At 56.5% G+C, this 16,197-nt stretch overlaps 2 protein-coding genes across 6 annotated transcripts in view; both read left to right on the top strand.

Annotated features, from left to right (window-relative positions):
• The window catches only part of CSNK1G1 (casein kinase 1 gamma 1), a 107,854-nt gene extending 95,354 nt beyond the window's left edge, over nucleotides 1–12,500 (top strand). For 4 of the 5 annotated variants that reach the window (XM_032122385.1, XM_032122384.1, XM_032122386.1 and 1 more), the window contains 3 exons: nucleotides 4,082–4,188; nucleotides 6,349–6,372; nucleotides 9,261–12,500. In XM_032122385.1, coding sequence (XP_031978276.1) covers nucleotides 4,082–4,188; nucleotides 6,349–6,372; nucleotides 9,261–9,315 — 186 coding nt within the window. In that variant the 3' untranslated portion in view covers nucleotides 9,316–12,500. The remainder of the gene's footprint in view (nucleotides 1–4,081; nucleotides 4,189–6,348; nucleotides 6,373–9,260) is intronic. The other variant, XM_032122388.1, reaches the window with a different exon arrangement.
• Nucleotides 12,501–13,937: 1,437 nt separating this feature from the next.
• On the top strand, nucleotides 13,938–16,060 carry PPIB (peptidylprolyl isomerase B). Its single transcript, XM_032122382.1, has 5 exons — nucleotides 13,938–14,199; nucleotides 14,687–14,800; nucleotides 14,935–15,028; nucleotides 15,431–15,615; nucleotides 15,729–16,060. Exons 1-5 carry the CDS (start codon nucleotides 14,044–14,046, stop codon nucleotides 15,849–15,851), a joined length of 672 nt encoding a protein of 223 aa, XP_031978273.1. The 5' UTR covers nucleotides 13,938–14,043; the 3' UTR covers nucleotides 15,852–16,060.
• Nucleotides 16,061–16,197: the final 137 nt, after the last annotated feature.

The raw sequence follows: 16,197 nt of genomic DNA, 5'->3' as shown, positions 1-16,197 counted from the left end.
TCCAGAGGGTTCCACTGGAAGGAGATGAGCAGAGGATGTGCAACAGACAATGTTGGCGCCAGCACTACCAGTCTTTTTAAATTCCTGGAAAATTCCTGAAAAATTCCTGTTCGTGAAGCCTTACCTGTCCTGGTTGTCACTCAGGCTCACTGAGGGACCTTCTGGCACTAAAGCCAGAGTGAGCTGGCTGGACAAGGTGGAGAGAAGGTGCAGGAGTCATCCAAGCAAACCAGAACTCTGATGCCGCTGCCTCTTTGGCAGAGCTTTGCTGTGAGAGCTGGTTCTGCTGTCAGACACAACACCCTGAACACTGGCTCTAGTGAAATGGGAATTAGTGCCTGGAGCAGGACAGAGCTGAGCCAAGGAAACAGGTAGTGCAGGATGTCCCTGAGGAAAATGCAGATTAGGTTGACATTTTTACTTATTCCTGATACTGAGTTGGGTTCAATGCGTTTTTGGCTTGATTAGCCATGGTCCTCTTAAATTTAAAGATATTTTACTGGGTAGCAGAGAAACAAAGATAAGGTGGACCTGATGAATGTGTAGCTCTGCTCTCAGATGTGAGCAGAGAGTGACCCAGAGAAGTGTCCCAGGTCAGGCCGGATGGGGCTTAGAGCAACCTGTTCTAGTGGAGGTGTCCCTGCCCATGTCAGGGGGTTGGATTAGATGAACTGTAAAAGGTGCTTTCTGACCCAAACCATTCTGTGATTGTGCAACTTCAGCACTCAGAACAGAGTAGACGTTTTTACTCATATTTTTTTATGTGAGGGGAATGTTTCCTTGTGACAGCAGGACTGAAGCAGCCCTAGGAATCAGATGGGAAGTTGCCAACCTGAGCAGTTTATGAGCTCCTTGTGCCACTGTAAGCACTAAAATCCTGCTTATCTGCAGTTGAGAACAGGAAATGAGCTGTGTGTGGCTGCTAAACTGCAGAGGCTGGAATTGTTCCTCAGCAGACACCCCAGCTCATGCTGGACCTTGGCAGGTCAGCAGCTTCGAGCCGCCATTCCCTTTAAGGTGGAATTTGCCACATGAAAATGAAGTGGCGGCACGTGAAAAGTGAGGAGGAAAATCAAAGCCTTTTGTAAAATGGAATTTAACAAGTAGCTGAACAAAGTGTGGGAAGAGCCCTGGGAACAGCGCGATTAAGTGCCAGCGCTCTGCAGAGCTGCATGGGAGGCGTGGGGGTCTGGAGAACCTGGGGCAGCCCAGGCGTGATGAGTCAGGGAAGGGGTGAGGACCAAGGAGTTGTCACTCAAGGAGAGCTCTGAGCACTGTGAGCCAAGTCCTGACCTGTCCTGGCAGAGCCCGAGGGGCCTGGTTGGCAGAAACAGCAGCTCCTGGTAGGACTGAAGTGTTCAAAATTAAGGTAGCGTGCTGACTAGGGGACGTCTGCACCAAGGGCTTCCTTCCCTTCGTCCCTGGTGGTCAGATCATCTGGAGCCACCAGGAGTTCTGGGTACCACCCCTACCTCCACCCCATGGGAGATGCCTCTTTTTACCGTATAGAAAGGTGAAGAGGAGAAGCGGGGGGTGGAAACCGGGCATCCTTACAGCTCTGGAGCCAAGAGCAGCTCCTGGTTTTCACAGCAAGGTGCCGGAGCTTGTGCTAACATCCAGGTGAAGCATGGAAGGGCCGGGCAAACTTTCATCCCATGCAGGTTGCTTTGGGGGTTGTTGTGGTAATGAAGCAGTGATTAGTTATCCAGAAAATTATGTGGATGTCTTGGTTCGAAAGACAGGTGTCTGCCAAGGAAGGCAGGAACCTGCCTTGGAATGGAGAGTATGACCCCCTTCCCTCTGAATTATATAACTTTGAAATTAAGGGAAAAGGAATAGCAGTTCTTTACTAGTATGTGTGTGGGTAACAAGACAAACAAACACCAACACCGGCAGCACCAACGAGCAGCAGCAGAGCCCAGGGCCGGCCTCTCCCGGCCGCAGGCCCTTTCCCCTCGGTGCAGTTCCGCTCGCGGCCGGCAGGGGCGCTGGTGGCTCCCGGCCGGGCAGGGCGGGTGCGGTGATTCCCCGCGCCTGCAGGGGGCGCTGTGGCGCCAGCTCGGCCGCCTCTCTCCCTCACGCGGTGATGGCGGGAGAGCCGGCAGGAGAGATGGAGAAGAGGCTTCCTGTACAAACCCCCAGGGGCAGCCGGTCCTGGTTCCCCTCTGGATGGTGAAATGGACTGCAGCAGGATCCTCGGAGCAGCAGGTTGGAATGGCAGGGATGTGCACACCTAACGCAGTTCTTGTGCTCAAGGCACGAGCTCTGGTGAGCCCCCAGTCAGAGAGAGTCCAGCTGCGTTCTTCTGAGCGTCGCTGAAGCGACTTCGGCATCAGGAAGGGTGCTGCTGGCTGAGCTGGCTAGCTGGCTTCTTTGCAGAGGGAGCATGGCAGTAACCGATGGTATCGGCTCACGTTAGCTCGGAGACAAAGGAAGAGAGAGGCTGTTCGGGTCTGACTCCTAACAGGTTTATTGTTAGAAGTTTCACAACCCGAACAAGCTCGGAAGGGATGGAATGCGATGGGATCCTCCCCTGAGGCTCGTCCTCAGTTTTATAGGGAATTTGAAAACCGTGGCAAAAGGGGAAAACAACCAATGAGTTACAAGCCAGGGGGAGGATACAATTTAACAAGAACCACTGGGGGTAAACCGAGAGGCGGGAGTTATAACGGAGAACCAGTGAACAACCGAGTAACCGAGAATTTTCCCGAAGCGGGGGAGGCGGCTTGTACCCGGGCACCGCCCAGGGGGTGCGGCTTAGGCTTCTGAGCCGCCCATCGACCCACCCTCTGAGTCTGCCTCTTCGGGGAACTCGATCCAGGGGATGGGCTGGGATTGATTGGCATTATGCAGCCCCAGCCCCGCAGTGGGCTGGGTCACACCAACACACACCCTGGGGCGGCAAACGAAATGTATCACAAACTCCGCAGCTGTAGGAGCAGCTGTGGGGTGTCAGGGTTGGCACAGGGTGCTGGGTTAATGTGTATCAAAAAAGCCCGAAGCAGTAGCAGAGAAAGCAGCGGTGCTGGGCAGCGGCAGCTGCTGCGCAGGTACCCTCCAGGAAGGCGAGAGGGGGTCAGAGTCCCGGGTTTTTCCCTTGAGGCACCTGAACAAATGGTGAGGGTCCTTTCCAGTTAGGTAGGGTGTTAATGAGGTCCCAGTTCAAAAGCTGCTCTTACGAGCAGAGGCTGACCCACAGTAAGGAAAAAGCAGTACAAGGCTGGACTCCACAGTGGTAGTGAATTTTCCCCCACAGTAGCAGCAACTCGACCATTCCCCTCCAATCCGAGAGCGAGAGAGTGAGCGAGGAGTTGAGCCCAGCCCCTCACCCCCCAGCCAAAATCTGGAGGTATCTCTGCCCTTCCCAAGAGAAAACCCCCCATCTAAGAGAGTAGCCAACTGCACCCTTCCCCCTCCTTGGCCACTTCTTTTGTGGCCACTTCTTGTGCCACTCTTAGGCAACAGATGGGACAAAATTCCCTGAGAGAAAGAAAAAAACCAGTAATCCTAATCTTCAACAGTGGAGCTGCTGGGAGCTGGGGAGCTGGATGGTTATCCCTGTAATGGAAAAGCTGGAGTGAGCCATCATCGAAGGTGTGAGGCAAAAAGAGATGAGGGACTGTGTCGGTAGCTTTGGGGCGAGGACATAATTCCCAAGATTGGCTGTGTGAGGAATGAGACTTAAGGAATGAGGCTTCTGCCCACAGTACTGTCAGGCAATGGGACTGAGCTGCTCACCTGTAAAAATGTCAGGAGAAAACAATCAGCATCATACAGCTCACGTGTGTAGGTAGGGCTGGCAGTCAGTGCTCACACCAGTGCCTGCGCTCCCAGAGGGGCCTCTCGATGCCAAGTCATGTGCTGGGCACAGGAATGTGAGCTAGGGAACCCACACATAGCCCCCTGCCTGCTGCTCTGCTTTGGCTGCTCCAGCCTGGAGACTCCAAGGCACCCATGAAGCCCAGGAGCCTCCTGAGAGCGTGCAAAGAGACAGGAGCAAACAGATACTCGTCAGATTTCCCATTCCCACAGCAGCTCTTGCCAGGGAGCCTCATGAACGGGGTGTTCCTTTGTGTTGCAGGTGGTGAGCTCAACCAACGGGGAGCTGAATGTGGATGACCCAACAGGAGCACACTCCAACGCGCCCATCACAGCGCAGGCGGAGGTGGAGGTGGTGGAGGAAGCTAAGTAAGTTTCCTTTACAACAGGCTTTCCACTGGTTGGTCATTAATCCTTCTGGGAAGCGAGTGGGGACGTTTTTGTGTGGCAAAGTCCTCAATGCTCGTGTCCCGTGCCCTTTTCCTTGCATATTGCTGCTTTTGTGCATGGTGCCTTCAGTGCTGCTGCTGCTGCTGCTTCTCTTTGACACTTGTCATGCCTGGAGAACATAACTTTTACTCAGAGCATGTATTGCCAGATAGACATTTCAGGAGCACAGATACCAAAATACCAGGAGCTGATCTCAGGAATCGCAGTGAGTGTCCCCCATTGCAGAGGGAGAACGCGCTGTGCTCTCATGCTGTGAGCGTAGGAGTAGCTCGAGACAGCTCAGCAAAGAGATCAGTGGTCTGAGAGCTGTCACTTCATTTCTGGCTGTGAGAGATGGGTGCCAGGTATCCAGTCTGGAAGTGACTCCTGCAGGGATGGGTAGTTCTCCCTGGGGTTCTCTTGGTCCAGCCCTGTAAAAGCTGAGTGAAAGGAACCAGAAGCAGCTTGTGGAGGAGGAAGTGCTCCCTCTAAGCTGACCTCTCCTGTAGCTTGTGGTCAGAAGTCAGAGCTGCTGTCAGAGCTGCTGCGTTGACCATTTCGGCTCCTGTCCTGCATCCAGCACCATCGTGTCACCTTCTGCACCTTCTCGCTGCCTCTGAACTAAACCAGGACCTGTCACTGCAGGGTCCGCACAGAATTCTGGCGCTCTCCAAGCGAGGGGCCAATAGGCCCAGGGCTGACTTTGAACAGGTTGGTGCTGAGACGTGGCCCAGCTGCCTGGTTATTATTTCACTGGGTGATAGTGGTGCCACTTGTCCCCCCCACTGTTTACCTCAGCCTTTGCTGGCACTTCTGGGTGAAGAGGAAAAGTGGCGGGTGCGAGGAAGGGTGTATTGGATGGAAAAGGTCCCTAGGTATGTGTCATCTGTGCTGGTTGTCCTGAAGGTCTTCGCTCTCTATTCCCCAGTCCCTTGGGAAGCGCGTGTGTGGGATCTTGCTCACTGGTAGAAGCCACAGACAAACCTTCTCCTCCCAGCCCAAGAAGCCTCGGATTTGGTGCAGGCTCCTCATCAAGGTGGCAGGGAGGGGGAGATCTTGAGGAGCAGCTTCCAGAGTGGTCAACATTCCTCTTAGATATGGGTTGTGTGGCTGGCAGAGACCATCAGTTTGGCATCATGGGCTCTGAAGGGGGTCGCCCCAGGCATGCGGCTCCTAGGATGGGGCAGACTGTCACCCTCAACAGTTCTGATCCAACAGCCCAGTGCAAGGAAGAACCAGGAACGTCTCCAGCCCGTGTTCGTGCAGTGAGGCCAGGTCCAGCTCGCACTCTGTGTACAGGGGAGACGTCAAGGCAGGTGGGAAGGAGCTGTGCCACCCAGGCCCTGTCCCACAGCACATGGAGCTGTCCTGTCTCTCTCCAACCCTTGTTTGTGGGCTCCCAGATTGGTTTTGGAGGTGCTGGGAAGCAGAGCATAAGCTGCTTTGCACTGACAGGTTTGGGGTCTCTTGTAATTCCCAAGCGTAGATCACTTCATTCTGCTTGCCACAGGGAGGACTTTGTCTTTCCTCACATCTCTGATCACAAATCCCCTCAGGCACACAAGAAGAGCAAAGGATTTTGGGATTCTGCTCTGCAGAACAGGGTGCCAGAGAGAGCTGGCAGGAGCTGGAGCTGGAGCTGGGCTCTGTGTTTTGAGATGGGCTTTCCCTGGCACTCCACAGGCAGAGCAAATGCAAATGCTTCTGCTTGGAGTGTGCTGGAGAAAAGCTCTGGATTCTGGCTTGTGGGTTTCGCTGGAGGGCAGGTCCCAGGTGTGGATCCATCATCAGGCCCTTCTGCTGCTGGAGCTGCAGGGGACAAGAGCAGATGGTGGCCCGGAGTCCCTTTCTGATCCCAGCCCCACCTGACGGGGCTGGTGCCTCTGTGGAGAACGGGTGTTTGTCGGAGGCCTCACGCCCACGGAAGAGGTGGCGAGGACAGAGTGGTGTGAGTGCTGGGGCGGGCGGCGGGCAGGCCTGGTGTGTGTCTGCCACTCTGCACTGCATGTTTGCATGGCTGCGGTGACTCGCTTCCATCCCACCTCTGTGAACTAATCGCTCTTTCTTCCTTTCTGTGTTTTTTCTCTACACTCTCTGTAGCTGCCTGAAAATGCTCAACTTGTGGTGAGTCCCTCTCTCCAGTCCACATGCAAGGGGGAGCGGACCAGACTAGACTGGGGTTGGCAAAACCAAACCCACCAAACACTAAAAAGGCACAAAGTCAAAGCCAACCCAGAGCTGTTTTGATTTTAGGACCACGTGCAATATTGGGGAGGGCATGGGCTGTGTCCAACCGGCCACACTAGGCTGAGGGATTCAGCTAATCTCTGAATGGATGGATGCAAAATCGGATTTTAATCCTTTCCTATTTGGCTTTCCATCTCCCCCAAACGTTTACGTCCGTGAGCAGATGATGCCTGATGGAGTTGGGCAGAGTCGGGCCTAAGCTGGCTGAGCCTCTTGCAGGAATTCCTCACACAGACGGTTACAAAGGGAAAACCCTGCACTGGGTAACGAGGAGAGGGGCCAGCCGCTTCCTTGGAAAGTCTCCTCTTGGAGAAGCACAGGCCAGAGAGCATGGAAGGACAAGGCCAGGGAGTCCTCATTAGTAACAGAGCCCCTACTCAGAGAGGGTAGGTGGGAGGTGGCTCCTTTCCACCCAGCTGAGGTGCAGGTGAATGGGCTTCTCCAGGAAAGAAGGGGTGGAAAGGTTGGGATTAGCACTGGTCCAAGCCCAGCTTGGGGCTTTATCGGGGTTTTGAAGCTGCAGCTGTAGTGTCTCAGTCTCAGGTTGAACCAGGAGGAGCCCCTTGGGCAAACCACGTACCCAGTAAGTGGAGGACCAAGCAGATACTCAGATGAGTTTGTAGGTGCCAGGGAGGACTGATGGGTGGGAATTGCCAGAGTGAGGGGACCAAGCCCGTGTGCGGCGAGGAATATCCTTGTTGGATGGGAGACTGACTCTGCCCTGCTCTCCATAGGCATCGCCTCCAATACCTCTGGCATCTCTGGCTTCTCTGTATGTCATAGTCTGGGGCTGTTCTCTTGGGCATCGTCTGCATGCAGAGAGATCACGTTCTGTAATTGTCAGCCTGCCTTATCCTTTTATTTTGGTGTTTTGCCTCTGCCTGTCTGAACTGCCAGGACTTCCTTTCCTGAACCCTTCCCTGGACCTCTGAGTAAGAGCCTAAAAAGACAGTCACAAGGAAAACCAGCCAGCAGTCAGTCAGCTCCCTTTGTTCAGTGCCCAAGGAGTCAAGTGCTGCTCAGCCCCTTCTTCCCTTACCCGCTGCATGCAAAACCATCACTCATGCATCCTCCATCCTCTCCCTGTGACGTCCCCCTTACTCACCATCGCCCAAGCCATGAAGGAAGGTGGTGGCTACTGTGGGAGAGAAATACTGTGACAGGCTAAAGCAGGAGATGGGGGCAGATGGCCCAGGACAACAAAATGCCAGAGCAATGCCGTCCTGGGGCGGGGTTCCAGCCTTGGCTGGGGGTGCTGAGGTGGCACACAAACACCTCAGGGTGGGTGGGCAGCAATGGAGGCACCACTTGCCCTGCAAGGTCAAGGGCTTTGCATTTCTCCTCATCCCACATCCAAACCGGGCCTGTTCAGGAGCCTAGAGACAAATCATGGACATCAGTCCATGCAGTGGGAGGGGTGCCTCCTCTTGGGGGGCTATGGGAGCTCTCCATGTCGCAGGGGGAGTTGTTTGTTCTCCCAAGCAGTCCATCTGTGCTGGCAGGCTCTGCCCACAGCAGGTGGTGCTCACCCATCGCTTTTGCACCCCGGAGTGAGGCTCCTGCACCCAGGGACAAGCATCTGGATGAGAGTTCCTCCAGCTCTGAGAGGACAGGGGTATAATGCTGACATTCCATGAAGGATTCAGTGAAAAATAGTATGGAGAAGATGTTAGAGTGGTTTGGAATGTTTTTAGCCTGCAACAGATGGTTGTAGGAAAAAAAGGTCTTTGCATCCTCATGTTTGAACAACACTCTCAGGCACATGGTTGGATTCTTGGGGCTGTATTGTACAGAGCCAGGAGTTGGACTCGATGATCCTTGTGGGTCTCTTCCAACTCAGGATCTTCTATGATTTAGTGGTCTACTCTGGTTGCTTATCCTGGCATCCTTTCCAGCAGCCTGGAAGAGCAGTCTTCCAGAATCACCCGGGCTTCTCCAGGGACAGCTGTCCCAGCAGATGGAGAACTCTCACAGAGGTGCAGAGAATTCCTGACCGTGGGCTGAGGGTAGAAAGGTAGATACATGTTCAACACCAAGGAATCCTGTAGGAAGCCAGCAGGAGTATAGGATCTGGCCAACTGCTCCCAGTGTATCCCACAGGGAACCCACCGCTCCTTACGGTTCAGCTGCGTTGGGCGTTCCTCTCCCCACCTCAGCCTCCACTCTCCATCCTTCTTGCTTCCCCACATCCTGTGCACCTCCCTCGCATCGGATGGGGGAAGAAGCAGGGGTTCTGCATCCCAGCACTGAGTGATTGATCCGAGGTGGAAGCTCTGGTTATCGTGAAAGGTTCAGTAAAGAAACCTGGTCCCTGAGCCAAGGTCTCTTTGGAACTTGTTTTTTTAGTGAACGGTGGTGAAAACTAAACTTCTCATGGCTGGGAAGAGCAGCCAGGGCTCGCCATCCCAGTCCACTTCCTCTGGGGTGTGACAGGGGGAGTGGAGCACCTGGGTCCCTGTTTTACTGCTTTCCCAGATGGCTCCTTGTGTTGCTGCTCCAGTGGAGCCTGGGAGGGAGAAGCCCGGCCAGCACTGTGGGGCCTGGCAGTGGGACACCCCAGCTGGCCGTGGCTGGTCTCCCAGTCCGGGCTGGTGGTGTCATCCACCCACCAGCACCTGCCCCCCATACCGGCAACGTGGTGGGGCCTGGGCCGGGCGGGCAGAGGTGCTGTTGCATGAGGACAGGCGGGGGGATGGTGGGCACATGGCGGGGACATCGCAGGGTGCCAGGCGCGGGGCTGACTCTCCTTGTCCTTTGTGCCCCAGGTGCTGCTGCTTCTTTAAGAGGAAACGGAAGAAGACGGCTCAGCGTCACAAGTGACCGGTGCCTCCTGGGCCTTGCAGGAACCACCATGCCTGCAGCTCCTGCCCTGTCTCACTGCAAGGGGCTTCTCTTTAGGAGGGAGGATGAGGAGGAGGAGGCATAGGAGGAAGAGAGAAAAAAAAAAAAAAAAGTGACATTTTAAACCAAAAAGAGAAGAAAACGTTCCAAAACAAACCACTCTGGGGTGGATCTGCTGAATGGTCTCCCTCGTTCACTCCAAGCCTGAAGCTCCTTTTGGGACCAGGACTGTGGCTGGCTCAGGTCTTGGTCGCCCTGGGAGGGGGGCTGGCTGGCTGACCCTCCTTCCTGTTGTTTACGGCGAAGGCATCGTTCACACAAACCTGAGGACTGTGCTTAGTTCCTGCTCACTTTCCTCCCCTCCCTCCCCTGCACTCTGCTCCTCTGTCCTCCTCCCTCCTTAATTTAAGTGAAGAAATCCCATAGGCTCGATTGGCTGTGGAGAGGGCAGGAGGATGCGGGGCAGGCAGGAGAGTTGCTGGGAGAAGGGCCAGACTGCTGCAGCAGGAAGAGACAGGTTCCCTCTATGGCTCCTTGGGAACAGTTACACTGTAATGTGCAAGCTGTGAGAAATTTGCAATCTACTGTTCCAGTTAGGGTTTTTTTTCCGGCTCCCTTGACACCTCCCTCCTCTGACAGTAACAGAGCAGTGTGGATTGTTTTAAAGAAGCTGACGTCGTTGCACTTTTTATTATTTTTAGCATTTACAGATGCACATTGTATCTGTGGATCTCTGCATGGCCGCGCCAGCGCAGGCAGACATCCAGCGGGGAGGACGGTGGGGTGCATGGAATGCCCCTGAGTGGGGATGCCCAGGACCCTCGTGCCAGTCTGGGGCTCCCGACACCCACCCTGGGCCGTGCGCTGAGGAAAGCATACTTGAATTTCCAATCACCCTTCCTAGCTGCCAGTGAATGTCCTTTCCATGGTTTCCTACACCGTGCCTGACCCAGCGGGCCGGGAGACGCTAGGCTGTCACCCAACGTGGGCCAGAGGGAACAGCACTGGCTTTGCTGATCCTGATGAATTTGTGCTGGTTTAAGAGGTAGATCAGGATTGAGGTTCCTGAGAAGCAGCCATTTCCTGAAGCCTGGGCGTTTCTCGGTGTGGGCAGCCAGGCAGCCTTCCCAAATCCCTCCTTGGGTTGATTGGGAACCTTCTGCAAGAACACATTAGTGGGAGCAAAGTTTCCCCAGCAGGGGAGAGGATACTTCATGCCTTAACACTGTTGCCATCTCCCGATGGTCAGATAGGTTTGACTGGAATCGCCTTCACATCCTCTCTGTGAGCATGGGGCAGGCGCAAGTTCTGCACCCCCGGAGCAGCCACGGTTCTCCTGCACCACTTTGAGCCAAACCAATAGCAAGGAAAGGGCTTGGGGTGCTTTTCACACCCAGAAAAACAGTGAAATCTTGCATCCAACTGCAGCGTTGCCCGAATTGGAGGAGATGAGGCTGCCAGGGGTTACTGGAGAGGTGGCAGGGCTGTGAGAGAACTCAGGCAGCTTTGGGGAGGTTGTGAATAGGTTCCTTCGACTTTGTCTTTCTATGTGTGACACCAGACCGGGCTGGAACTGCTCATTTGTCATAAAGTTGGGCCTGGCTTACCCCAAAATCCTAGAGAGCATGAAGGGAGGAAGTGGAGAGACTAGATCTCATTATCATTTATTCAGTTTAATGATAATCTGTGTAGCTTGGAGTTCACAGAGTGGCATTGCCAGGAGGTTCAGTTTCCCTGGCTGGGTAGGAGCAGGCTTAGAGGGCAGGAGATCAGCCTGGGCAGCAAGCTCTTGGCTTGCTCCTCACGCATTCCTGAGTCACGCAGACACTGGTGTGGTGCCAGGGTGGAAAAGCCTCGCTCCTGGCTGGGATCCCCGCACGGCATCTGTTCTCCATTCTCCGCTGCGTTCTCTCCATGCCTTATCCCAACAAGCGCAATGGAGGCGCGGAGCCCTCGGCTCACGCGTGCACCTCCTTCCCCTTAGCAAAGCACTTTTCCTCCAGCCGGGCTGTGGGCCGGGGTGGGAACAGGGCAGGAAGGGCACCGCTCACCTCCCGCAGGCATGTGCCAGGCGTGCGGCCCGCTCCCCTCCTGCCACAGGGAGGACGTGGCCATGGTCACATTCCACCTTCCTCTTCCCAAACTCCTCCACTGCCAGTAGCTCCCAGAAGCCGCATCTCTGGCACAGGCATTCCCCTCTCTGCTGTAGGAAACCATGGTTTGGCATCTTGGGAGGGGGGTCCAGGGGCACAGGCGCTCCCCGGGGAGCTGCCCTGCCCGCTGCCGACGGAGCCGGGCCCTGAGACATTTCTGTTGCTGCCCTCCCAAGCCCCACTAAGTGCCTGTCACCAGAACTCGATTCCTTCTGCATCTCCTGCCGTGTTTGGTCATTCCTCGCTGCCTCCGCTCAAGGAGCAGCTTGTAGTTGCAGCATATGTAAGTGTTTGCAGGGTGAGGGAGGGTGGGGGGGAAAGGGGCCATCTCAACAGGTTTTGTTCTTAAATGTTTTTTGGTTTCTTTTGTTTCGGTTTATTTTTTTGTTTTGGTTTTTTTTGTTTTTTTAAGTGAATGTATTTGATTGTTTAGAAACTTTCCTGACCTTGTTTTTAAGTGGGTTGGTTTGAAAGCTGTTTCATGGTGACCCACTACAGCTTCTCTCCAGAGATACGGTGTTCTTTTAATCCTACAATGATGTGTTTGTAGGGGAGGACTGTCCCCCCACGGCATGCTGGTAATGCTCACTTGTACCAAGCCCTCTTGCACTATAATCGTACGTTGGACTCTTCAAAAAAGGGCAAAGATGTGGGGTGGCTTTTTAACAAAAAAAAAAATCAAAAAAAAAAAGAAAATAAAGCAGGTTAACAGCAGGTCCTGTGCTTGAGGGAACCACTGTCCCCAGGGAGCTTGGAGGTGACGAGGAGAGCCAGCCATGCTGTGGAAGGACGTAGGGCATTAACCTGGGCAATCGCTCCTCTCCTTGCCGGGAGTGGTCAGCAGCCGGGAGACCCCGGGCAAGGGGAGGGCTCTCGGGGGCTCCCTGCGCGGGTGCCCCCGACACCGCTCTTGGCCTACCAACGTTGCGATGCAGTCTTCTGAGGTATCAAGTGAGATGATTATTATTTTTTTTCAATAAAACATTGCACTGCTGCATTGTTCTCCATTAATAGATGTATTTATTACCTCAGCCTGACCACGGCACTTGTGTTTTGTTGTCCTTTGGCTCTGCTGGGCACTTGTGTCACCCTCTGCTCCCCTTGGAGGGGGCAGCGCATGGGTGAGACCTTGTAGAGGACCTCAACACTTTGTGCTTTACAGCCATGGGCAGTTCAGCCCCATGGAGCTCGGCCAAGGTGCAGTGGCACTGATTTCCCTTCTCCCTGGGCCAGCACATTCCCACCTCAGCTGTGTCCTGGAATGCAGGATGCCTTGTCCTGAGGCAGCCCTTGAGAGGGACCACAGGGAGAGGGGTACTGGGACCTGTCCCCCTGGCAAGGCTGTGGGATAAAAACTGCAGGAAGGAGTGAGAGAAGCCCAAATTCCTCTTAAATACTAGGAGAGGTCAGGCTGGAAGTACACAGGATTGTCTGTGGTGTTGCAGGTGCCCACATTCAGCTTAGCACCATCACTGAATGTGTCACTGCCCATGGCAGAGATTGGACCTGTGAAGATCTCTTCCAACCCAAATCAGTCTGAGATTGCAAATCCTGGTGTTAGCTGAACATGTGGGAATTAGGTTTTCATCAGGTCTGGGTCAGTGTCAAGCCCCAAAAAGATAAATCTCAAAGGTGGAGATGCGGGTTCCAAGGTTCAGGGAGGGAACATTGAGGTTCATCTCCTTGTCAGAGTACACATGTGCCAAGACAAATTTTTGGGAACGGGAAATGAAAGCTCATGCTAAAAATTGGACATTTAAGGCTGGAAATTAAGGGACAAAATGTCACACACGAGAGATCACTGTGGAGCAGGTTCCAAGCATGGGAACACCTCGGTTTCAGTGCGGGTGTCTCTGTGTGGGGCAGTGCCAGCTGCTCTCAAAGGTGGTTTGGCCCTCGGGTGGCATCTTTTTAACGCGACTGCTCAGACATTGACCCGCAGCCATTTGGCTCGCCGGGGGCTCGGCTCGTCCTCCGGCCGCGGGCACGGGCACCGAGCGGTCACCGCCTTTGGCCGCTCCATGTCCCTCTGCCCGGTGGGCCGCCGCTGCTGCTACCGGGGACGCACCGGGCCCGGGGACAGCGGCCCGGGGCACACACCGGGACACACCAGGGACGCACGGGGACAACGGCCCGGGGCACACACCGGGACACACCAGGCTCGCACGGGGACAGCGGCCCGGGGCACACACCGGGACACACCAGGCACACGCCGGGACACACCAGGGACACACCGGGACACACCAGGCACACGCTGGGACAGCTCCCGCCCTCCGGCCGCGTCCATTGGCCGTCGCCACCCTCGGTCCCGCCCCTCTCCCGCCTCCTCCCCCTCAGCGACCAATCATCTCGCGCTCCGCTTCTGATTGACAGCGCCGCGGCCGCCCAGCGAGGGGCAACGTGGCAGACGCCCGCGCTCCGCCCGGCCGGAAGGTGCCACGTTCCCCCCCTGTGGCCGCGGTTGGTCGCGCCCGGGCGGGCGGAGCGGGCGGGCGCGCAGCTCGGGCGGTACCACGACGCGGCGCGGGCGGGGGTGTGCGGCGGGCGTGGCCGGATGCCAGCGGCGCGGCGGGCGCTGTGGCCGGGCTGCGAGCGGCGCAGGATGAAGGTGCTGGTGGCGGCGGCGGCGCTGGGCGCGGCCCTCCTGCTCCTGCTGCCCGCGGCCTCCCGCGCCGACGAGCGCAAGAAGGGACCCAAGGTCACCGCCAAGGTCGGGGGGGGCCGAGGCGGGGCCGCCGGGGGAATATTGGGAAAGACTTCGGGTGGGGGGAGCCCGCATGGGGCGGGGGAGCCCGGGGGAGGGGGGGAGGGTGGAGTGAGCGGCCCTGGATGGGCTGGAGGGATCTGGGATTGAGGGGGCCCGGACGGGGAGAGAGGGGTAAGGCCGTGAGGGAGGAAGGGTTCAGCGCGGGCGGGTCGGGGGTAGCACCCGAAAGGGGGGAGGAGACCTGGGGACAGCTGGGCCCAACTCTGGCGAAGCTGAGGTGGGGGGGCCTGGGCTGGGGGCGGACCCAGCTGGGGTGAGCGGTGAGGCTGGGAGGGGGGATGCAGCCGGCGGGGTGGGGCACCAACCAACCTCACCCAGTGAGGTTTGGGGCCTGGTTGGAGCTGGTGAGTTGGACTCCGGGGGGTGGATTGGCCCAGCAAGGCGAGTCCGGCTCCCCTGATCCCCCCAACCTTCCTCTGCCCCCCACAAGGTGTTCTTTGACTTGCGGATCGGAGAGGAGGATGTGGGCCGCGTCGTCATCGGGCTCTTTGGCAAGACGGTGCCCAAGACAGTGGAGAACTTCATGGCCTTGGCCACCGGAGAGGTGAGGGGTGTGTGGCACCCTGGGCCTCACCTGCCCCTGCTCAGGTCCTGCTCGGTGCCCTGGGGCAGCGCTGGGGCCATGGAGCTCTGGTCTGTCCCTTCGCCTCACTCCATGTTCTCCCTCCACACGTCCAGAAAGGATTTGGCTTCAAGGGCAGCAAGTTCCACCGTGTGATCAAGGACTTCATGATCCAGGGAGGAGACTTCACCCGCGGCGATGGCACTGGAGGTAACTTTGTGGATCCAAACCACTGTCTCCGAGTGAGACAGCAGCCACGATTCCAACCACTGCAGGGCTGTCCCTGGGACCAATATAGAGCTGGAGCTTGGGAACTTGTGGGCATGGAGCTCACAGAGACGTGGCCTCAGAGCAGAGCTGAGGGCTGGAGTAACTGTGGTGCTGGGAGCCTCCCGCTCCAGCCCCTCAGGGGTGTGATGCCCCTGCCCAGCTCCTGGGGTGCTTCCAGCTCCCTCCAGCAGCCCATGTCTCATGTGTCCCTGTGGCATCAGTGCTACTCCCTGCTCTGCAATTGCAGAGCCAGCCAACTTGTTTTGGAGCTACCACCACCATCACACCCCTATCCTGACATATTCCATGAGACCACTGTGGCCTTTTTGTCCCCACCTTTAGGAAAAAGCATCTATGGAGACCGCTTCCCTGACGAGAACTTCAAGCTGAAGCACTACGGGCCGGGCTGGGTGAGCATGGCCAATGCCGGCAAGGACACCAACGGCTCCCAGTTCTTCATCACCACTGTGAAGACGCCGTGGCTGGACGGGAAGCACGTGGTGTTCGGCAAAGTGCTGGAGGGCATGGTGAGGGATGAGAGAGGGAAAGGGGTCGGTGCTCCGGGGAGAGCAGGACCGGGCGGGGATTGGCCGAGCTGGCTCTGCCCCTGTGTCCCACTCTGACACTCTGCTCCACCCAGGACGTGGTGCGGAAGGTGGAGAGCACAAAGACGGACAGCCGGGACAAGCCCCTCAAGGACGTCACCATCGTCGACTGTGGCACCATCGAGGTGGAGAAGCCGTTCGCCATCGCCAAAGAGTGACGGGACCAGGCCCTGCCAGGCTGTGAGGGGCTGTGGGACGGGGGCTGCCGTGCTCCCCCTGCCCCGGCGCCACTGGGTCCTGCTGTGTCCCAGTGCCCGGCCTCTCTTCCTGCTGCCTCCCAGCCAGCGGGACGGGGCACAAGCTGCTCTTCCATCACTTTTGTAAGAAGCACATGCACCAATAAATGTGACCAATGTGTTTTTTTAAAGAGCTGCCTCTCTCCTGCCTTCGGAGGGCTGCAGATCACTCTGCATCCCTCTCCTAGATGCGCCCCTCAGCCTTCCAGCCGTCCTTCTTCCACCTCTCATCCAGCTGGGAGCAGTGCCACAGTTGGCCCTGGGTTTG

Source organism: Corvus moneduloides, chromosome 13 (assembly GCF_009650955.1).
Source record: "Corvus moneduloides isolate bCorMon1 chromosome 13, bCorMon1.pri, whole genome shotgun sequence".
Taxonomy (NCBI): Eukaryota; Metazoa; Chordata; class Aves; order Passeriformes; family Corvidae; genus Corvus; species Corvus moneduloides.
This window is presented reverse-complemented; position numbering and strand designations above follow the sequence as displayed.

Coding starts and splice junctions, on each gene's coding strand:
- PPIB (XM_032122382.1), top strand. CDS start 14,044: ATGCCAGCGGCGCGGCGGGCGCTGTGGCCGGGCTGCGAGCGGCGCAGG. Junction 14,200..14,686: donor GACCCAAGGTCACCGCCAAG/GTCGGGGGGGGC, acceptor GCCCCCCACAAG/GTGTTCTTTGACTTGCGGAT. Junction 14,801..14,934: donor TGGCCTTGGCCACCGGAGAG/GTGAGGGGTGTG, acceptor CCACACGTCCAG/AAAGGATTTGGCTTCAAGGG.